Source organism: Linepithema humile, chromosome 3, assembly GCF_040581485.1.
Source record: "Linepithema humile isolate Giens D197 chromosome 3, Lhum_UNIL_v1.0, whole genome shotgun sequence".
NCBI classification, from domain to species: Eukaryota; Metazoa; Arthropoda; class Insecta; order Hymenoptera; family Formicidae; genus Linepithema; species Linepithema humile.
In genome coordinates, this window is record NC_090130.1 from 28,704,422 (window position 1) to 28,729,078 (window position 24,657).

The window sequence follows — 24,657 nt, forward strand, 5'->3', positions numbered from 1 at the left end:
TTTAACTATTGTATTAGAATATTCAATTTATATAAAGTAGATCATTTTTATTCTTTTGATATATTTTATTTGTTTTGTTTTATATGTGAATAAAAATTAATATAATAGAATCATTGGATTGATCAAAAGTTCGAAAGGAGATTACATATATCTCTAGCTTTGCAGTAAAAATGGTTTCGATTATTGTGACTGTTGGATTAAATAAAACTATTATATATTTGTATTTAACTATACATTTAAATTATTTTTTGTTTACAATTTAAACAAACTTTTGATTCGATCCAATTAAATGTGTATCAATATGTACGTTAATAAAAAAAAAAAGAATATTATGTAATATTTTGGTTAAATCTCACTTTTTCGAAAGTATTTTACTATAAAAATTCAAAAATTTTATTCATAAGTAGTTATGATTGACGATTGATTATAGAGAAATAAAAGACAGGGCAAAAAAAGGTCTCAGACACGGAGAAAAGAACGGGAGGGAGAAAAATAAAAGGACATATTTATCGGGGGTTTGATAAAGCTCTTTGCAGGCGATAGGTATAGCGTATCATATTACAATTTTGCATGCATCGGAAATTGCGGACGTTTCGTACGAGTTTATTTGGAATGCACGGAATTTCTGGAAACGTCGTTGCATGCCGATCGTGATTCGTCGCCAATTATTTCGAAGTAATTTGTTCATTATGCCAATGTTGATTTTTTTTACAAGCGTGTTATCTCTATATTTATCTCGATATAACGCAGTAAACACATAATCAAACAAATTGTGCAAATGGTATTATTAATTGATAATGCAAGAATAACACAGCTACTGCAATACAAGAAGAGGTATTAAGTTTAAGTGAATGTACGAGTGCGCGAGCAATTTATAAGAAGCGAGCGATGTAAATAATCCCGCATACGATCGTCACAATACAAACAACAATTGTTTCGAATCAAGTCAAGAATTATTTATTATTCGCAAATTCGTGCAATAAAATAGTTTAATTAATTTAATTCAACACAAAGTCAATAATTTAATTTTGGCGATAACTTTAAATGTATACATAACATTGTTATTAATTTTGTATTAATATTGACCTTTTTATTATCAAATAAAGTGCAACATCGCTTATATCTTATCGGGTCAGCTGCTTCCTGATTGTTCATATCATTAATATTTTAATTTTAAATACAATCTATAATATCAATCTCGTTCATTGTCTCTCAAAAAATTCGTAAATAATTATCATCGTGCGTGTAAGCTGATATTGACAGATCGACAGCAAATTTGATCAACTTTGACATTTTTTATCAATATTTGCTGTCATTCCGCCAACATTGCTAACAGTTCGCTTACTAGATATGTCTCTAAAGCAGTCAATGTAGTGAAATATAATCAGCTTTGTCGTCACTGTCAAGATATTGATTTGGCAAAGCTCATTTCTCTCTTTGCTCAACTCACCCCTTTTTTCTTTTCCCATTTCTGACATCTCTTTCTCACGTCTGACTCGACGTAGGCTCGCTATCGAAAGACGACGCGAGCCAGGCACTAAGTATGCATAGCCGGCTCCGAGTACGCGTTCGGACTTCACCTCTGCCCGTTAGGTCGGTTCGTAACTAGTTGGCGCAGCGCCATGCATAGAGCCACGCGCTAATAAGTATACTGGCTTCAGTACTTTAGCCCGCTAATATTTGAGTGGCTGACAAATGCTCTAACGCCCGCCACCGTCAGCGCTCACTCGCGCTTCGCCGACCAAAACGAACTTCCTTCGGCTTTTTACTCGAACGAGCGCGCTTTACTTCACGTCGAGTTAATGCAGAACACTATATACCGCTGTATTACGTCGACATTGAAGTACGCTTAATGTTGAAAATGGACACATTATATATTTATCGTGGAAAGATCTAAGACTGATTGAAAATTCGCGAATGTAAAGAGATTTGTAACAATTTCAGAGCGTTCTGTGCGCTTAAATGATTTTGTAATTTAAAAAATTTGTAGTTCTCTCTGCACTTCGCATATGCGTTCGCTATTAATATCGGTTTTATATCCAGTATTTCCGTTATATAAATGCACGTAGCGGAAAAATCGCTTATTGGATTACACATGACAGAACTTCAGCAGGAAAAATATGGTCACCGGCGATATGAGAGATAAGGCTGGATTACAGTCGGTGGAGATCTATCGCGAGTTGAGTTTTCTGGATTAATCTTTTGCACCCGTGGATTTCAACCAGGTTAACCACGCTCGAGCACTCGAGCGTTCTACTCTCGCCAGTATGCAGCTTGATTGGCTACGCTACAGTTTCCATGGAAAAATGGCGAATTGGCTGTCAACCCACTGCAAATATACGTGGATGGCAACGGATTAAGAATCGAGATCGCGAAGGCCCTTGCAATTCGACCAATATGTTCCTTTCTCATTTCCCCCTCCCTTTTTTCGCATTTTTGCAAAGCATTTTATGCGCGTCGCGCTGTGAATGACGCTGCTTTATAACTGCGAATTGCGGTCGTTTTGAATCAATAGCCGGCTATGAACGGACACATTTAACGCTGTAAAATTGGTGCGTCCCGTTTCCGATAGCCGGTTAAAGATGTACATATTTTCATGCGGCATTTGCAAGGATTAGAATACAGAATTTATAAAACGCTCGCAATCGCAAATAATCAGATGGAGATTACGCTATCTGCTATTTTAAAATCGCAATAAGCACAGAATATGTAATTAACATATATTCTTTCGTTAATTTAACTTTATTGCGTCATTCACATGTGGTTCGGTTATAAATTTAAATATAAATGTATCACTTAATATTGAATAAATACAACTGGGACCCGCGGATTAATTGCTTAAGCCTGCGCGAAAGTCGAAAAGTATCGTGCGTTGATAACAAAATGTAATAGTTTTTATTTTACATATTTCAGTATTTTACAAACTTTGTCGAACTGGTTTTTCGGTGATTCTCATTTCTAAATAATTCCTTTCTTTCTTATTCGAATAAGTTATTTATAATTAATTATTAAGCGAACTAATCAAATATCGCATATAAAATGTGAAACGCGCGCGACTTTGTGATATTGCGTGCGTTACTTGCCCATATCATAAAGCTTGACAGGTAAAACAATGCGTACGCTATTTATTTGTAATTTCAATTAACGGACCGAGACCTGCCATATTATTTGGAAGCTTGGGTCCTTTGAGGTATTATTACTTCAGTATAAAATATATATTATTATATACCGAAGCATTGTAACGACCATTTAATTAATTCGCGACAAACGCGCGGCTTTAGTAAAATTCAACATTGCCTGTGGCATGCGTATAATTTATGCTTAAAAACACATCGCGGACTTTATGAATCAACGGACGCGTATGCCAGCATCCTTTGTGAAAATTCAATCAGCTTAATTCCGCCACGAACACTGTGAATTAATGTTTCATAGTTATTATTTTAAATGTAAATTGCAAAGTATAAGTATGACGATCCGCGAGTGAGCTTATTTCTCGCTGTCGATATAAAACGCTTTGCACAAACATCTGTTAATTTCTCAAATATAACATCACTTCAAGTTTAATGGAGAAAAACGCACTTATCGAGAGTTAACGACCGGATGTTGACGCCGAGCAACTATCAATATTTGACAGTCCGCCGCCGACGGTGGGTCAATAAATTCGGAAACGCGATTGTTCATAGTTTGCGAAATGCATCAAAGGCGTGTCGAAAATCAGTGTTTTCCCGTCGTCGCGCGACGCCGGGATGATATTCGAGGGTGGGCTCGTCGCAAAGTAGCTGCGTACACTCGCATTTTTCATTCTCGAGGGGCTCTGAAAGAAGAGGTCGACGCTGACGCGCGGTGGCGGATCAAAGGAACCGACGTATCTAATTGCTATTTACTCCGAGCAACCGTCACCAGTCGCTGCGTCATCCTCTTCCCCCCCTCAGAAACGCCGGATCGCTTCGCCCTATCGATCGACGTGTCATCGCAAAAATTCCGTCTCTCTCCGTGAAAAGAATCGTCGTCCAGGTTTCGGAGACTCGTTAGAAGGAGCCCGGCAACCCCTCGCGCCAGAATTTCCATATCCAAATAGCACTCGACATCGAGCGGATGTTTCAGCCAAATGTGAGGGAAAAGGCCCACTTGAGCGCGAGCAAACGTTTGAGGAAAATAAACCGAGTAACGTCTCGGAATCGAACGTGTTACTTGCCGCTGGAAGGTAAACGTCCCTCCCCCCCCCCGCGCGCTCGCTCGCCGCTCGCTCGCACCGTGAAAATTCCCGCTATTTTTCCAACATAAATTTAAGCTCTCGCGGCGGAGTGTGCTCTCTCTCTCTCTCTCTCTTTTTCTCGGTGTACTTACACCACCATGTGCCAAAGTACACATCCTGTAAGTAGAATACTTGTATTAACCGCCTAAGCGGCTTGAACAAGTTCTGCTTACCAAGTGTATAATATAGTGTCGATACAACGTTTGATTACAAAATAGAGCCGTGCGAGCGGATATAAATGCGAATCTTTGCGCAAAGTGCTGTTGTATTTTTTTTCTCTTTTCGCTAAATAACGCGATCGAGAATCCTTTCACGCGAAATATCCTTGCCCGGAAGATAATACAGGAAATGGTGGAATATCGTGTGCGCGAAAAGCGACAAGATCGAGTGCGTGGATGCGAGGACTTGAAAGTTTACAACAGCGCGGGAGACAAAACTATCTCTCTTGAACTCGATTTTCCGGCTGTCGTTAAACTAACGGGCGTTTCCGACTGCAGTTTTCTCACTGCGCTCGCTCCCCGCTGTTCGTCTTTCCTCCACGGGCTCATTCCGGGGTGTCCTCGGTAGACATGTGAAAATGGAATATTATCCGTATAAACAATTTCAAAAAACACGTTTGCCTTCCGCTCCGGCTGCTTCTCGCGCAGCTCGAAACAGTTGTACAAACGAAAGTGATTAAATAGTATTCCGGTCTATGGCGAAGTTAAACGCGAAATAAAGCACCGCAAATTTAATTCCCTAATAACTCGAAAGTGAATACTTGCAATTGGAAAAAAATTTTCCAACTTTTCCTCCCGGCCGGTCGATCCTGGCGTAATGCGAGATTAAAATACTAAGTCCTTCTATAAATCTGCAGAGGAGCTACGATTATTGCTAACGAGTGCGTTGTCCCGGCGCGTATATTCGGGCTTCGCCGTGCCGGCCGAGTCGGATCGTCGGCTCTCGCGCTCTTTTTCAGGATTAGCGTCCACCGGGACAAGGGTCGGGCGGGTCAAAGGAAGGAGGGCGGAGGGGGAAGGATGAATTTCGCGAGGGTGGAAAGACGGAAAGACGAAGAACGGCGAGAAGAAAGAGAGAAATGCCCGCGACGCGAAAGGAAAATGGTGAGGGACAAGTCTTTATGGGGACGCATAACTCATGGTCCTTATTGAAACTTCCGCTCGAGAATGGATTAAGACGGCTCGCACGAAATTTGTCGAAATTTCCGGAGCGCATAATTTATTCTTGTCCCGGCCGCACCTTTCCACTCAGGATAACCAACCTCTGGATGGTCCACCTTTTAGGGCAGAGCCCAGACACCCTTTTTATGTCTCTCGCGTGGGAATCGCTAGTGCGAGTGCTGAAACGAGTCTTCGACGCGTCTATATTGTCGCGCTGTCACTTTAATGTTATCGTCTGTGTATACTTTCATAACTGAGTAACTAAATGTTTTTTCAAGCAAGCACTGTCAAGTACGTCTAACATCATCAGCACAGAATTATGTGTATTGAACGCATTCTATTTGGCTAGCGTGCGTGTGTGATAAAAATAAGAAAGATCATGTCAGCTTGTGAGTCGCTGATTATTAATTGTAAATGATTAACTTTGAACATCTGTTAACATTATTTTTGCAGAGTACATATTTTATCAGCTAAGTATATATTTACGCTTCTTTCAATTATTGAGAGAATGACAGCCGAAACTTCAACGGTCGGCAAGCAAACGGCATTCGCGCGCTTCTCCCCTCGACAGCCTAATACAAAGATTCACGTGTCGGAAAAAAGCGTTCGGTCGACAACTTCAGGGTCCTCTTGAAAGGTTTTCAGATCAAATGACGCGTAAAAATATGTACGTTGCCAGAATGCGTAAAAACGATAAATGTATCAGCAAACTAGTATAAAATAAATGTAAGTAATTGAGCAATTCGTCGTGCAGGCATGTGGCGGTCCGATATTGTTTATATTTCAACAAATACAAAAGACGGATAAAGAATAATGTTGCCGTAAGCCAGAATAAAGGAGATAAAAGCAGAATGAGCGAAAAAAGGATAAGAAATAAGAGTATTTTGGTGTAGCATTACGGGCGGATATGAAATTGCGTGATGTCGTCGCCACGTGAACGAAATACTCGTTTCTCCGCGCCACGTGACACTCATACCCCAACTTCGACAGGCAGCCTTGAAGACCGTGAACGAACCTTCTCGGGGAACAAGTTTTGACTCGCCACCGGCGGACAATTTCGCTCGATTACATCGCGGCGAGCCGGTGTTCGCGTGCGCGCAAACCACAAAACGCCATGTTCGTGAGCGGCCGTTTGCGCGAAAGTGAATTTTCCTTCCCCCCCTCGTAGATCTGGTATCTGTCTATTCGCGCGGGCGGATAAAGCCGTAAACAGAAATTTTGTTGGAAAGCAAAGCTAGGAAAACATATGGTCGGCTGCAGATGCCACGACATCAAAATAAATGAGATTTCTCTTCATCTTTGCAACAATACGAAGAAGCGCGCTTTAAGCAAAGGCGGAAAAATGTCGCTGTAATAATTTCCGCCCGCTAACAAAATTGGGCGTTCGATCCCGGATTCCGGATGCACGCGCGGCTTCTCGCTTTATTATTGTCTTTGTGCGCACAACGGTTTCGTATAATTGGCCTAATCTAATCTCAGCTTCCTACGTGGCGGTTGAGCTGCGGCAATACCCGCGTTCTGGCCGCGTTTCGAAGTATTGCGTCGTAATTACAGCGGAAGGCGATATTATGGAGTGCCTCGTGGATCGGACGATATTTCACGCTGATATTACACGCTGTATCCGCAACAATACCGAAACTTACTATGCGAATGCGCGAGTGTACTAGTTCAGTGTCGTTATAAATCGTGGGAAGGCGCAGTCGGGGGAGGAGGAGGGGGAGGGAACCAGAGTGCCGGAATTAAATTTCGCGCGGGCAACGCGCTTCCGCCGCGAAACGGAACGGAAAGGTAAAGGAGAAATAAACACGGAGAACGGAATAAGAAAAATGGTGAAACGGAGACAAGTGGCGGAAAACAATGACTCTCGTTTCCTTGTATAAATATTTCAAGCACATTGAAAATTAATGGTGTACTGCAAGCGTGATTACGCAGCCGAGCGGGCGGAGAGAAGGCGGAACAATTCTGAGATAAAGTCTCGCTATTACCTGAGTGTTGCATATCAAAATAAAAATGAGATAACATTAGCTCGTATATATTGCGATAAAAGAGGCGTTTTATAAATATTTAGTGAGGATTAGCATGAAAGTAAACAGCTCGTACGGCATTTGTGCGCTAATTTCGCTAAATAATAGGAATGTGAAAAATTATCGACGCAATATCGACATTGCGCGTGACAAATACTTTAATCGGAAAAAATAATCGCAACCGGAGCGAATAGCGCGCTATGCGTCGAATATAATAAGCAACGACAGGCCGGCTGCATTTTGTTCTTGAGAAGTAAAAAAACGTAAAAAAGCTCTTATGTAAAAATCCTGCTAGCGTTCGAATTAAGTTTTGCAAAAAGCAAGCGTGGCAAAATCGGAAGAATACGCAGGAAAAGTGTTGGTGGGACACGGACAGGCGTGCAAGAAATATAACGCAATCCTTCCGGCATACGTTCGTGTTTCTACGGAAGCACGCAAAGAGTGGATAGTCGTGTCGGAATTGCTATTTGTCACACAATCAGACGACTATTACGATACGCAATGTAAATAATCAATAATCTTGAAAATAAATGTTTGAAAGAAATCTTTGATAAAAATAGAGCGATACAATTATCATAAATTGCAACTTTTTTTTTTGTCGGAAATCTTTTACTACAAATTTACACCTTTGTTGGACGACGAAAAATTCCGACTGATAATTGCGAGCTTCTGAAGTACGATAAATTGTTCACTTTTACAGTTCGAAATCCGATTTAAACTAAAAAAAAAAATGATGTCTCTCAACTCGTGCGATTCTTATTCGAAGGACGCGCTGCATGCTAACACGGGCTGTTAGCGGGGGAAGCAATAATACCGGAGAATGCAGTGGTTCCCTCGTTTATCACGTGTATAATTGCGCTCACTTTACGCCCGCTATACGAATACCGGAATATAAGCGCCGGCTCAATGTCATTATAAATCGTGCCGCGCACGCGGCGTCGCGGAGGTGGGATCGCGGTGCCTGGAATTAAATTTCGCAAGGAGCAAGGTGGTTCCCGCCACGATGGACTAGAGCGAAGAAGACGAAAACGCTGTCGCGCTTGGGGGAGGAGAAGGGAACGGAAAACAATGTTCCTGGCACGCGTAACGGAAACGGTATCCTATAAGATAAATTTTCGGAGCCACGGCGGAATAATTGCAAACGCGGGGAAAGAAAGAGAGAGAGAGAGAGAGGGGGACAGACGGTTCTGCAATTAGCATGAGAGTAATACTGTAAAATAAGGCTGACCGTAAAGAACAGCTAGTGTCTCACGGAACACGCCAATGCGTTGAGACGGTTCGAAAAAAAGAGCACTTCGCGTAAAATTTCAATTCGCTAAACTCGCTCGACATATTTATATTTGTAAGGTTTCTGACACACGTGTGTTTATAAATAGCAACATCGAAATGGGAACAGCGAGAGAAATTAAATTGTGTGCGCAAGTGTTGGCGTTGCTCTCTCGACGAGCGGAGAGAGAGAGAGAGAGAGAGAGAGAACGAGGAAGACAGCGGGATAAGAAGAGGAAGGTGGAAAATAATGTTGCTGCGGCATGTCGGTGTGCAGCAGCTTCCTCGCAAGTCGTCTGTGACGGCTCGTGCGAGCCGTCTGTCCCATCAGTTATCGTCAAAACGCCCTGAAAATGTCTCAAGCTTCGCCGGCTGTAATAATTGAAGAGACTCGCGCAAGAGGCTGGCGCGGCGGGGCGGCGGGAGGCGCGGGGGGCGAAATTGAGGCGAGGTAAATTGAGAGCCATCCTCGGATTAAGGGAGGAGGACGACGACGCTCGCTGCCACATGCGTCCACGACGATACAGCCACCGCCTCTTAGTAAATTATTGCGAACGGATACGCCGGCGGCATTGCCGCGCTATCGCGACGCTCGATTCGGAATTGCATGATGAATGCGCGGGACGACGCTATATTTTCCTTCGGCTCTTACATTATTCAGTTCTCACTTTGTGTATTGCAATAATATGCGAGCGGCAATAAAATATAAATCTCTCCGACAAACGCTTTAAAAGAAGGTGCCGCAATTTAATTGCAAATTGAATTGTTTATACGTATAGCAGTTTGCGTTTAATGAGAGCAAACTCTGCAATAACACGCAATCGCGATGAACAGATAAATAAAACCGATCGCGAAAAAAGAGGAACAAATTTAAATAGATACTTTTTTTTTTTGAAGAATGTGCGGAATTCATATCATTTGTGGAATTTTTTAGTGCTCAAATTTTTAACGGATTAGTTAGCATATATCAGGCTTGTCAACAAAATACAGTCGGTATGTCATATTCGTAGACGCCATGTTGACAAAGCTGTTTTTTCTGACACACAATGTATCAAATATCTGCATTAATTATCGCAGCTGGGAACATCTGTTATCGTCAATGCTTGAGATACGTTTTCCGACGACGAGGCCGCTAATGAAGCGTAAAACAAATTAATTATCGCACAGCGAGTTAGTGCCATCATTACGACAGCAGCTCTTTCTGGTATTAATTACAGTCTTAATTGCACAATCTGTTAGCCGATTATGATGAGCGCGATGATGTAACAATCAGGTCAAATGAACGAAATCTATAGTAATTATTGCGGCGATGATAATTAGTATTAATAATAATAAGATAATAAATTGTTATAAGATAATTGATGTTAATCGATTCAATTAATAGATTATCTAATTACTATTAGATTTACTTAGAAACGATTATGAGAATGATGATAATAGTGCCTGTAATAATTTCAATCTCGTTTATCTTTTAATAACAATTCCAAAGTGGACCTCATTGCAGGGTTGATTTTATATTAAAAGTTCCAGAGTTCATGCAACGGACAACGAAACTTTATTTTTTCAGTAAAGTTTAAATAAGCTTTAGCAGAATTTTATCTCAGAATTCGTATATCAATATTTCTTATTTAATTCTCCAAAACTACAGCAGATAAATTTTTCATTACGATAAAATTAAATTGGCAACAGGAATGCAATTCTGTTTCACAATCTTGTATATTTGAAATATCGGCGTTAATATAATTATCGATTGTGCCTTACTTCAGACAATAATAAGGCGCACAAAAACAAAAAATAAAATAAATGGAAGTAAATTAAAAGAAACACGTAATATTCTACGATAATTATCAACAATATTAATCATAATCATCGAGCGGCAAACAACACAGTCACGTAACGATGTAACTATTATATGGCTAGTCGAGTTAACGACATCGTCGGCTGAGGTGACCGATTATGCATCACCGATAGAATTTCAACGTTTCATTATCTTAAGTGCTCGTGCTGACGAATACATCGAACTGTTTTCCCGGTATTAGCGCCAACTATAATTTTTCTGTATGCACCGCCGCGCGTGGGCGGTTCCTCTGGAACGAATAAATCAATTGAACAGCCGCCCGCTATATCGGAATAGCAATTATACTTTATTACGAGCGATCGGTACTGTCTATGTGGGGCATTCGTTTGTGAATTTCGCGCATTAAATTCCACCTTGTAAATAGTCCACTATTTTTCGCGCGATCGCGCAGGAAATATTTATAACGGCACACTGTATGCATATCGAATCAAGCAGCGCCCCGATATTAGCTCTGTTCTTATTTGCATGAGATTTTAAAACTGTTTATTAAACAAGGGTATTACAGTCATAAACATTTGAACAGATTGCGCTCTTCTTTTTATTGCAATATCATCATTGTAATGCTGCTAAAGCGCTTTCGCAAATATGTAACGATTAATGGAGTAAAATGCTTTATACACTGGGAATAATCAAAGAAAATAAGACGCTTGTGAATTGTAAATGTCTAATCAACATAATTAAACACGAGCATTATAGCATCGAAAACTTGACCTAATTATTAAATTTTTGTTATTCAAACATTAAAGCTGTGTCAAAATATACTACTATTATATTACTTTTTAGCAGTAAGAAGCATCAAATTAAGTTTCTGCTATAAAAATAAACGAAAATCAAAGTGCCTTCGCAGGTGAATTCATCCAAATCTTTTAACATTTAATATCGTATCACGGCATCGATACCATTCAGACGGACATCTCTGCCCGATTGGTTGGAAACTGGTAAGCAGGCGGGCTTAAAAATCATCACTAGCTCTCTAAAGAGTTCTACGAACGGCGGTTTGTCGAATCGTACGCGTCTCGGGAGAGCCGGAATAGCGGGCGTACTAAGAGAAGGTTTGCCGAGAGAACGGAGTGAAGGGGCCATTTCGCGGAATGAAGATGTATGCGAAAAATCAGAAAGTCGCTGCTCGCTTCGCCGCGGCGGAGAAGCTAAAGCACTTCCGTCTCGCGGGCCAAGCGACGTCACGAGCGGGGAACATTAGACACCCGGCAGAGGAACCAAAGGCGGCGTCAACGACAACGGAATTGCACGTGGATTTATTTATTTCGTTCGTGCCGCTCTTAGCTCCTTTTTTCGCCTCCCCCGGAAATCGCAGGAAAATCGCGTCGGCTGCGCGCGACGAGATGGAATGCTTTAAAGGCGGGTGAAAAATACACAAACGGCACTTCGTGTGTACATTTGAGAGGGTGACTCGCTGACTCCGCGAAAACAGTCAGAAATGAGCGGTGTTTTTTTTTTTTTGAAGCGCCCGGTGCGATGCTTAGCGCGTTTTAATAGTAAACGAATTCGATTAGCGCGTAAACGTGGATCATTGAGTTCCTCAAGTTTTTAAATTTTAAGAAAATTGTCTCAATCAATTCATTCTGCAATTTAATTCTTGTCGCAATAAACTATCGCGTTCGCGGCACTGTAATCCATTCATTTCGGAGCATCAAATTCCTGCTTCTTAAAGAAATAAGAAAAAAAAAAAATATTCACGGCAGAGTCAATTTTTTTTTTGTTTCGATTTTGACGTGGTTATTGCAAAACGTTTATCACACGGAATTCGCGAAATCGTTTAGCCCCGGCGCGGCCGACTTTTCGGCAAAAACTGCACTTTGCGTCCAAATGCGCGTCCGCCGGACACGGGCTTCATTTTAAAGGCCGTAAAAAGCCGTCCTTTTTGCAACCGCTCGATCCTGCCGTGTTTGCGGCGCGCGGAAAAACGCGTGGTATTGCGCGCGTTCGACTTTGATCGGTTGACACTATGGCCAGGTCGACTCAGACGAGTACATCGGTCGTTCATCATCGGCTAAAGTTTGATAAAACTTCGCCGTCGAGGCCGAGCAACTTCGAGAGTCGCGAGGGGTAATGAAGTGTGCCGACAGGATAGATAATGATTAATTTAATTACACCCGGCCCCGACTTTCTTTTTCTTTCTCTCTCTCTTCTCCCCACTCCACCCTCCCCCCCCCCTCTCTCTCTTTGATGCGGATTTCGATTTGCGATTATCCATTATTCTCGACAAAACAATCGCAAAAATTTGCCGATTACCGACCGATGGCTCTTCAGCATCCCTCGGATTATTTTCCGCCATTGATATCGAGAGGCAGTCGAGAGTTCGGCGTGGGATTAAGATCTTTCGAGTAACTGCGCGGGAGGTAACTTTTATGAGGATTCTATCGGTTCGAAGTAATTACGTATATTAGAATGAACGTGCATTAATTGAAGAAGTTCTATTCAACATGACTGAATTAGCAACTTTGCAGCAACGGGAGATGTAAGAGACTCGCCGAGAGTCCGGCGGGGAAAAATTGTCCGTCATAAACTTTTGCGTAACGAGCCTGGCAAGCCGATATATTAAATTACCAATCAGAAATTGAAAAGATTAAGTCTTTATCGGATAGGTTGGAAAAAAAAACAGAAGAGAGAGAACGTGCGATATTGCGAATACTTTGTATGCAGATTTACGTGTTTCAACAAATTTTTTGCGATACTACTTTGTTTGAGATATGTATCGAGACAATTTTTAACGAAACCGGCGAGGAATGCTAAGCAACCTTTCCCTCCCTTTTTTGTAGGCCGCGGAGAGAGACAAGAGCGATGGGGAAATGTTTCCGATGACGTGACGTGAATCGGAAGAGCGAGGATTAGAGGGTGTCATCCGATAAGGATTGTATCAGAGTCCAAGGTAGAAAAATTAATTTAATTTTTTATCATTCATGTTCCCGTTTGCTATTGCGAGGGGGGGAAAAAAAAAGACGAGTTCACGGTAATTTGGGAAAATAGGTGGACGCACCGCGGAGGGATAAGTTTTCATTGTTTCTCGTGCTCTTTTAATGTACCCTAATTTTATCACCGCTGTCAAGAAGCGTGACACGCTCGCGTTTTATACGTCCCGGGAGAATGAAAAGTACAATTGTAGCTAAATAATAATAAAATTGCACGGTAAAGTTCGAATGGACACGCTAAGTGTTCGTTTTTCAGCATTAATGTTAATATTCGGCATTCGCTATTTTTTCCTACAATCACAATTTTGCAACATTTTTTCAACTTTTAATATAGATTTTGAAGAATTAAAAAAAGTGGTAAGTTATTAAAAAATATTTACTAAAAATATCCATTATATTTCGGAAAATATATTGAAAATATGTCGAGCTTCTTTTTACTTCAATTTTAAATTTCTATAACTGATTATATCTTTTGTTAGTTTTATTCAACTTGCAATATAAAATAATATACTGTTTTTATAGTCCAGTGCACTGCGATGTAGTAAATTCATTTCTCTGACAAAATGTTTCGCATTTAGAAAAAAATCTGCTGAATTTATGAATGTGGTTATGGAAGTTAATTTAAGATGCAATTTTATTCAAGCGGACGTAGCACATTTTGCGAGTTTAAATGTGTCAGATATTTACGGCTGAGAGAAAGCAAATGATGAATTGCTCTACTCGGGATTATTTTATAAGATATTTCTATGCCACTGACTTTGTTTCGCGGACAATACTTTTTCTCCCCCGGAAACGGACTGTTCTTTTCAGTAAAATATTTTTATTTATTTTACGAGTAACATCGAACGGCGAAACAATAAATACTTCAAACGTATATAATGCAGAGTGACGTTTGTCACTTCACATCTTATCCAAGAGTAAGAAACCTTGTTTGGCAAATGATAAAATTAGAATATTTATTTAATATTTCCGAAATTAAAATGCGACCCAATTTTTGACAACTTTTATACTTCCCGGACGGATTAAATCAATACTACTATTCGAATCGGTGCTAAATGTGAATGGCAAAAAGTGAAGAGCTTGATCGTATGTCGTAAATTATATTCTTGTTTCATCGGATTCTGCCCTATTTCTGTAGCTTGCAAATTCTGCAGAGAGGATAATTTAGTTCCGTCGATGACATTTCTAGATAATGTATATACGCTGTATGCAGGATCGAGGCTGTGTGGAATCTTATTTTTAAAATTGAGTAAAAGATTTCTCTCTCTCCGATCTGATTCAAGCATTCAAAGATTTATAGAGTGGAATAACAGATGTATGTCAAAAGTCAAGAATATATATATAGTGTCCTACAATCATCGTTTCGTCCAATTTAGAGTTTTCTCATTAACAATGTTAAATAATACAGAGGAATTGAATTAAATTTCCGTTTAGATAAAGTTCATGCTTAAATCAAATAAAATGAAGTAAAAGTTGTAATAGCTCATACTTTAAATCTAATTTAGAAGCCTGGAATTTCACTTCTCAATTACTTAAAATCCAAAAATTATTGATACTTGCATTAAGGAAAAATTAAATTTAAATTTGGCTGAAAGAAAGAACTCTAATTTTTTTAACGATTCATGCATGCGAAATCACATAATCGTTTTTATGAAAATCCTATCATTGTTGCCGAATCGCCGGGGCTTGTTTGCTTTTGTTCTTTTTTTTTCCTTAACACATTTCTCGAAGCTAACAATCTCATGAAGCAATTCTTCGCACTTCTTATCGCTAATACTAAGTGACGAGTATTAAAGCTCGAGGCTTCACTCGCATTCGATCCCGAAACGTCGCGTATCTCAGCGTCTGATTGAATTATAGTGGACAGCTTTCCGATCTCTTCGTTTCCTCCCAGCGTGAGGATGGTCTATGGGCTTTACAGCGACTGAATTACAGCTACTGTCTCTCATACTGACGAGATGAAACATCAGACTTTGTAAATGGCACGATTTTTACATCTCGAAAGCGCCAAAGCGCAGGTTCTCGCGAGCCGCGCCAGCGAATATTTTGAATAAACAATTACGAAATCTGGGAATAATATAAATCTGTTATGAAGTATTAACAAAATTCCGCGAATGCATAAAACACCGCCGTTTAAATCGCGATAGTCTCGACATCCAGCATCAAAGATGCATAATTTATTCATTTTACAGCCGGTGCTATCGCTATTTCCATGCGAATTGAATTATATAAGGCGTCGCCTTGATCCCTTTGGAGATCGGATCCTGCACCGACTAAATTATAGACTCCGCTATCGTGAATATAGACTAAGCAACGAAGAGCACGTCGCGCAGCGTCTGAAGTAAGCAGATAAAGCTCAGCGCGCGCGCGCGCGTGCGAGAGAGAGGTGGAGCTTTCTATTCCTTCAGTCGGCAAAAGTACGAAGGGACGGAAGCTCGCTTAAGACGGCGCTTATCATTCATTCTGCCTCCGCGCTCCTTCATCTGCTCGCCCACTTTTGTCACCCGCTCCCTTCGTGTTGTCTGTGATCAGATGAACTGATTAATGACGAGTATACAGGATTTTTACTGTTGCGGAACAACCATAAAATATTGCACAAATCTGAATAAAGTACACGAGCAAGAAAATCTGGTACATATATAATTTTCTTATCACGAGGTTGGTATTAATTCTCCTCGGCGATATTACAAATTTCGATCCGCGCATTAATATTTTTGACGGATTTTAGAAAATATTAAGCTGACAACAAATTCAAATATGCATATCGCCATAAATTTTCAAATGTATTAAAATAATTATTTAACCCTGCATAATGAATTAAAATTTCTAGAAGTTGAAATAACAATTCGATTGCAAATTTTGGATTCCATTTAGTTTTCATTAACATTAACATTAGAAGCAAAAATATCTTACACGATGAATGTATATTGAAGAAACAAAAAATAACGGAAAGAATGATCGCAGTAATAATCCACGCTAACGAATTCGTGAATATGATCTCTTGCTATAAGAGGGATTGTAAACGAAAGAACAACAGCAAGGAAGCGGAAGTTGTTCGAGAGGGACGCTGAGCCACGACGCGCACGAAAATCGCTTGGGATTCGCGCTGTTTTATGGGACGTTGGAACGCTCGTTTCGCATTGTTTGTTCGCATAATAATTTACGTGCCGTGTTGCTTGTAGGATGACTGCCGCCGTGGAGGTTGGATGGCGACGGCACGAATAAGAAATGTTCTATATATGTCGCGTGTGAAATAGGAGCGGAAGAGATCAAATGGAGAAAGAGAGAAGGAGAGAAGGCGAGCGCACAAAGCAGAATAATGCGAGAAGAGAGCGAATGCAGAGAGGAGGACGTGACGAACACATACGTTTTCGTAGACCTAGAAGCGACTAAGCTACCTCGTGTTTTTTATTTTTCTTTCATTTCTGAATGATATTTTTCGTTCTTCTTGTGAACAGCGTCCTTCTTGTATCGTCACGTCCCGCTTTTGTCTCTCTCTCTCTCTCTCTCTCTCTCTCTCTCTCTCTCTCTCTCTCTCTCTCTCTCTCTCTCTCTCTTTCTCTCGTTTAGCCTCGTAAATTATCTAACGTATTGCGCGACAACTGAATAGATTGTCGCAGTAAACCTTTAAATTCGCAATAGTGCGTAACGGAGCAACAAAGTGGAATTTAGAGACGTTTAAAACGTAGGCGAGTATCTTGCGCTTGGTCGGACGGACGCTTTCACGACCTTCGCACGTCCTTTTAATGCCGGACGGACACTTGAGCTTTCACGACCTTACGCGCTCGCATTGTCCGATCTCTCAGACACGGCGCGATTAATTGGAGCCGAGGCTTGTGCAAGGATGTGCGAGAGTGTTAAGTAGAACTCACAAAACGGCTGAATCATCCGCCTGCGAGGAACTTGAGGCGGCGCTCGTCCGCGAGGACGAAGACAATGACGCGGAAAATAGGGTCTTTGTATGACGTTTTCAAAGGGGATTTACGTCGGCGGGGTTCGTAGAGCGATGTCGACAATTAATCAAGATCATAAAGTTTGAGAAACCGTAGCTCCCAAAAAATTAAAATTCCAAGCCATTATTTTCCGAGCCTTCGCTTCATCCACGTATGTTTAATATCAGACGCCGAAATTAACACTTGACGCGCGAGGCGCGGCAGTGATCGTTTATTCCGGCGCGAATTCGCGAGATCAAAGCAACACAACTTCTGTGCATTCTCTGATTGTATCGCGCATCTTACTCGCTCTCAAAATTATCCTCTCACCGAGTCCCGCAACTGCGAGGACGGCGAAAGAATTTGCATGAGCGGAGTCGCTGCCGCGCATTATCGCCGTAATTTCCATGGAGCGGGTCGCACAGAAGCGCGGGAGAAACGCATTCCATTTGCGTAACACCCGGCATGAAGTGTTTCTTTGCCGCGGATGTTCAAAAGGAGCGCCGCGATATATGCAACACGCGGGCGGGGAAGACGGAGACGCCCGACAAGAGCGCGTGCGTGCGGCCCCGTCCTGAATAAAAGATCGTTTTGAGAATCAGCGCGCAGCGCCGTGCGGGATCGAGGCGGAGCCGGGAGCAAAAATCGCGTATCGGATGCTGGTTAATTCATGGTAGCCCGGAATCCCGCGGGATAGACGGGCAAAAAGAGAGTAGAGAGTGATAAAGTACGTTTCTAGGTATACGGAGTCTTGTCTCCCTGTGGCTTTCACATACGCGCGCGCTTCTCTCTCGTCCGAGTATCCGGCCGATTTTTTGCCAAACTACCTCGCGTTTAGTTCTGAGATATTTCGCTCGGGTCCTGGAGAAGGATCTTGAGGATCGGGAAGCACTTGGGCGAGCATGTTGGGCAAATTAAAGTTTAAAAGGCTGCCAGCACCGCGACCTACGATGGATCCGAAGAAGTCGGGCTTGAAAGTTTTAGCTTGGCTTTGTCACCGCTTAACTCTGGATGAGTAATGCGGGGCGTAATGGGCTTCGCGATAAGCAACTTATCTTAAAACCTTCCGCGTGACGTTAAATTGACAACATTAATCTTCCATTACTATTTTTGCGCCTCACTTTGTAAAGGATCACGACTGTCTAGTGTATTACGCGATAGATTTTTCGATAACACTAGGTTATGTAATTAACTGGATGTGTGTATATTTTAGCCGTGTATTTTTCCAAGTGTTGTCATCCAAAACTTTTAAGAGTTTATCGTTTTTTTTACACGCACTCGGAATCGAATATCGAGAGCGGTTCGAAAGTGAGGACAACTAATCGGTAAAATTGAATTTTTACGGGAAATCGACATGTGTCAAATTTAAAATAACTTTGTTTATATTCTTGAGAATCCTTTTCGATTGTCATGCATATCGAAACGCGACGCGTTGAAAGCTGCCTTGGTTCTCTTGGCAGGCAATATTCAAGTGAATAATATACCATGACATTTGAAAACGTTCAGAAAAACGATATCGTTACGACAATATCGCATGAGAAATTTGTATCTTGTATTTTTCTTACAAATAGGAAAAAAAGAGCATTAATAAAAATAAATTATTCCTTTAATATAAACGAGGAAGGAATAAAATCCCTTTTTCAACGTGGAAGTTTGTGCGAGAGAGCTGTATGAGTCATAAATTAAATTGAATACTTGTTTCACTCGTTCAATATATGTTAGGGAGATTCTAACCTCATCTTTTCAAGCGACGCCACTTTTCTGAACGGATATGTGTAAAAAAATAGCAATAGCACTCACGGCATGCGCCCTGATTCTTCACTCTGGTGTTTATTCTCTTATTACAGTTGGCCTCCTGCAGGTGACAGTAGTTCGTGTAGGTCACATCGTCGGTGCCGCAGACGGGATTGGAAGTCAAAGGACAATTCACGGGGCACTGACACTGAGCCTTGCCGGCTTCGGATACGACGCACGTAGCGCCGTAAGCGCAGTAGGTTTTCTCGCAGGGCTCTGAAACAAGAAAGAAAAAAGCACGTATTATTTATTTTTAATCCATCGCTGGCTACGTCTCAAAGCATTTCGATCGAGTTCAATCGATGATCAATTTTATCATCAATAAATGCATGAATATTATCGCTTTATTTGATGATTATTTTTTTAGCAAATGAATGATATCACTAATAATTTGAAGATAATCCTAGATTAATTTCTAAAGAAGAAATTCCATATAGATTGTTAAATTTCAGTGTGTTTGAGTTTAGCGGAAGTTTAATTTCAAAGCTCACTTGTTACAATATTTTAGTTGAAAATTAATAAGTGATAGCAGATAGTAATTGTCGGACGTTTTGCGTTGTCTTAATTTCTTTAAAACTTTTCCCCAAACATTTTTATACCATTACTTTTAAGATGTACAATAATAAATGATTTTTTTTTACAAATTATACACACACACACACACAATGCGAGCCAAGAAAGCCAATCTTCTTTCTTCACGTTTTCGCACAAAAGCTCCGATGAAGGCGTCAAATGATATTATTATGGTAATCAGTCTACTTTTTACTCTCGGTTAAAAATGGTTTCCGAGTTCGCACCCTTAATCCTTCGAAGTCTAAATGGCTGCTATTTAATCGACTTTACAGAGTGTTTCGCGGCTGAAGGCAACAATAGACAACAACTTTCGGACAATGGCGGCCTTTGAATAAATCGTAAACGGCGCTTGATATCGCTGAAAAGCGTTATGTCCCGCTGCCGTACGTTGTTAATTACCAATTCTGGCCGAGTACATTTTTTTGTCATTTAAACTGCGCGAAAAGAAAATGGAGAGCCAGCCGAGCGTTAAGTCGAACGGTAAGAAATCGCGAAAGCGAAAGAATAAAATTCCCCGCTGATAAAAGGTTTTACGGCCGAGCAGTTTCCATTTATCGCGATGTTCGCAGTGCTACGCGAATAAAGACCAGTTCGCTTACGTACTGCGTCGCTCGCAAGCGAGTTTCAACAACGCTGTGTCGGTTTCGTTGTAACACGCAACACCGCACGACAGTTCACATTTTTTTTCCCCCCAGCAGAACCGTCAGGAACCAACCGTCCAATGGGAAAACGCCAATTACTGCGCCAGTTACTCCGTAAAAATAATTAGTAACCGCGGGTCTCGCGAGAACGAATAAATTCTTCCGGTCTCATTTTCTTCACACCGTCTAAATCTTGAGGGACTCTTACTCCCTCCTGAAATTTTTCGCTTCATTTTTTACATTAAACGTAATATAGCGATATATAAATGCTTCGAAAATTGCGTTGTATTGAATTAAGTTTAACTATCGTTCAAGCCGGCTGGACCCCCATTTTTCTGCCTCGTCTGTCCGACGGCGTCTTTTCGACTCGTGTAAACGCAATCAATTTTACAGAAAAGTTTGTTCGCAGAAGATGGACCCGTGTAGGGAAAGAAATCCCAATGGATAATCCGTGCCGCGCAATCATTAATATAGCGAACGAGTTGATCCTCAACGAAAAGATCGCTAAACTTGCGCGCCAGCCGGTTCAATAGTTCCTTTCGCGATGGCCGCGCGGAACGGAAAGAAGATAGTTTTCTTCCTGCGTCCCTTCGCTATACTTCTCTATTTTTCAACCATTCCGCATGAAACGGTCGCCGAACGACGTCATCCGTGTGCCGCGGCTGAAGAAAGCGATAAAGAGCCGTTTTTCGTAAAACCGTTCCCGCTCCAATCCTTTTTGCGACTCAACGGAAGCGGCTACGGGGAATACCGTTTCCGGTTCTGCGAATCTTCGACGATTCGCGAATTTTTTCGTCGGAAATCGCCTCTCGTTAGAGTCCCTTTTTTTTCCATTTACACGTTTTACCTGAGTTTCTTTCGAAACGTCCTTCAAAAGAACGAACATTCGAACGGTAACATATCCTTCTCGTTTCCTTTTCAAATAACGCAGATCTAGCGAATGTTTTTCCAACATTTCGCTATCCTTAATAAAAAATTCTATGCATAATTGAAATTTGTAACAATTGATCTTCAGTTGCAAAAATATTCAATATTAAAATTTAACACAGAAAAAGTCAAATGAAACTTTCGCCAAAGTTCAATTCGACGAAAGATCTCGTAGCTGGAATACGTGTACGATACTTTTGAATATTAAAAATATATGTAAAAATAATTTGAGGACTCTACGTTATCGCGAATTGCGACAACAGGAATTTTTACCCCCTTTTTCTTCCGCTCGATAGTACCAGTCCATTGTCAGTTTTAATCGACGTACCTCCGAGCCAAATTTTTGATTTTGCAGACAGACTGAAATACGCTTTGCAGCCCGACTCTATATAGCACGCGTGTGACTCTCGATTTGTTCCAACAGAATTATATCCGTTTCGATGATATCGTCGTTTCCGCTGTCTATTGTTTACAGCGAGTCACGCCAAAATATTTCGCCGCACAGTGCAGGTGTGACTTTTGGCGGTCGGCGACAGCGCCATTTGTGTGATCCTTGCGCTGTTGTCAAAGCGAAAGGACGCGGGCTCGGATGTGACACGCGACATGATTATTTCCCCGCAATGTGTAAAGTGTGATGGGTTGTTACTCGCGACTTGACCGGTTTAGCCAGCGTGAATTTTCGCAAATTACGCATTTGTGAACTTTCAATGTGAGATAGCACGGAATTAATTGTCACGTATATCTCGAAAAGTCTTTCAACCACTTTTAGATAAGAGAAAGTTCGTTTATAATTGATAAAAATGTCTATGAAACGTGTTATTACTTAAAAAAATTCTCTTTCTTATAAAAAAATGTAACAATATATTATACGATTAAGAGACTGTATACGCTTTTATAAGAAACACTTCAAATTTTCGGAGATATTTTTATCTTTTAAAAGTTAGATATTTGTTAATGCGCAGTTTATTTTTATTTTTCTCGGATAAACGTCTAAAAAATGCATGATTGTGAGCAATTAAAAATATGCTATTAACAGCATAAACAGCTAATATGCTGTTAAAAGAAATGTCGGCTCAAGTCTGAATATTCGTGAGCTATCTACGTTATCTCGCATATCAATTTCACTTATGATATGTTCTGGTTGCGTATATCTCCATTTTTTTTCTTTTTTACGACGTACGCAAATAAGGTCTATCATCCGACTGTCCCCGTTTACGTATGATCGACATACGGTTTACGTTGGAGCAGGCAATTTTATCCGCGAAAGATTAGCAATTAATGTTTGTTGTACAGTGATCGGGCTAATTACGATTTTTAAAGAATGCAATCGGAATGTGTCAGTGATGATGAAGAAAAATTTCAATATAAAAATAAATAATATTTAGCTACAGAAATTCAAAACTAATTTTTATTATATTTTAAATTAAAGCAGTAATTTAATTTAATGTCCAATATAAAATATTGCACATTATTACGGTTCAGTAAATTTCTCTCGCAGCCAGCAAAATAACGTATAATATTTTTCAAATAAAATTGAGAACATAAAAGTTTATTCGACGTAAAAAAGAAAAAAATATATATATATATTTTGATTTCAAGTCCTTTTTGCAAAATGTTTCATATATATTATATTACATTTACCATAATTATATCGCAACCAAAAATTTTGATTAATCAAAATTATTGCGTAAAGAGAGAGAGAGAGATGTGAGTTATCAAACAACAATTTATCGTTAATTATAACAACAAAAAATACTCTCTCGCATCCTGTCGAATGTAATTTATCATAGCTATTCTTGAAATTTAACCATTTGAAGAAAGCATCAATAATAAAACAATATGTATAAATTCTGCAAATAAAAATCGTATTTATTTTAAATTTTGAAGTCCGTCGCATAGATTATTTTGCCTCGATTACGTTCGCAATACGATCTCAACTTGTTTGACGGATAAAATCGCCATTTAAAAATTTTTTTTGTTATCTATTTTTTAAAGTAAAATTTTTATCGCATCAGGATGCACTTGCGTATGTATCTTTATCATTACAGAAGCACACGCACACATGTTATAAATATATGTAATAAAGCCTTCATAAAACCTTCATAACAAAATCATAATTTCATAATAAATCTGGGAAATACGAAAATATCGCATTCAAAATAAAAAATATATCTTTTGTAATCGTCAATTTTATGTTATCCGCCTAAACTCGGCTGTATAATAATGTTGAAATAGTGTATTAATGCACCGAAATGAAACAGATAAACGAATAAAAAAATAATTATAATAAAAACTCGACTATAATTTTCAAAATTATTAGAATTGTTGAACAGGTTATTGCGGCTGATCAACTGTCTTATAAATTTTTATGAAATACCTGGAGCTTGTTAAAATCAGAAAGTCAATCAACGCAATCTTAAACGGCTGTGAATTTTTTATCCCCCTGTCGCGTACTCTCTTGTAATAATAACGGGTTTTTGCGAGCGATGCACTTGTGATGTGCTCGCATGACAACAGAAACAGAGATATCTCTGTTTTTTCCCGGTCAATTGATGCGAATGAGGGGAGGACTGTGAGAAGAAAGTCGGCGCGCACGTCACATCTTTTCCGGAATAAAATGCCGGTTGCAAGTAATTAATCCCGGTTGCCAGTTCAGCGAGACGACGAAGACGGATCGCAAGCTTAATTGCGGCGCGAATGAAACTCTTTTCTGCGAACGGCGGAAACGTCGGCCCCGCGATATGAACACGTTGCAAACGCCACGATGTCCGGCCGCGACCCGTGATTAATGTCTCGCTTCATTTACCGCGTGATCGGATCGTCGGTATAATTAATTAACCGCCCTCGCGTTTTCATCGCGTCCTTTGGGTCAGGACAATATGAAATTGAAGCGAAGAGGTCCTTATCGCGGGGCGAGATTTCGCCGTACTGGATCGCCGAGCCGGCTCGTCGGTGTTGAATCCACGTCGAATTTTGGTTCCTCGATTAATTTTATCGAGCGAGTGTCTACGAATCTGATTAGTCGGCGTGATTAATCAACTCGCGTTCGCGAGCGCTGTTAACAAATTTGCTTGTCACGCCGAGATACAGAGTCTTAAAATACGTGCACGTAGAAATGAACTCTGTGCGAGGCATAATAATGACTGCATTTATGAAAGTAACACAATCGGGCGCGGTAGCTCGATGCGGTATCTGCACTGTAATGGAAACACCGCGTGCAGAATTTTTCGAGACTTTACAGTTCGTAATACATTTTTTCTTTTCTTCTTCGCGTCTGTGCGTTTTAACGGAAAGTTA

The 24,657-nt window shown here is 40.4% G+C and overlaps 1 protein-coding gene across 7 annotated transcripts in view; it reads right to left on the reverse strand.

Annotated features, from left to right (window-relative positions):
- The window catches only part of LOC105676680 (agrin-like), a 332,792-nt gene that overhangs the window by 107,982 nt on the left and 200,153 nt on the right, over positions 1-24,657 (reverse strand). For all 7 annotated transcript variants that reach the window (XR_010889146.1, XM_067351411.1, XM_067351410.1 and 4 more), the window contains one exon: positions 19,226-19,435. Coding sequence is in view for 6 of the 7 variants with exons in the window: in XM_067351411.1 (XP_067207512.1) it covers positions 19,226-19,435 (210 nt within the window). In the remaining variant the exon portion in view is untranslated. The remainder of the gene's footprint in view (positions 1-19,225; positions 19,436-24,657) is intronic.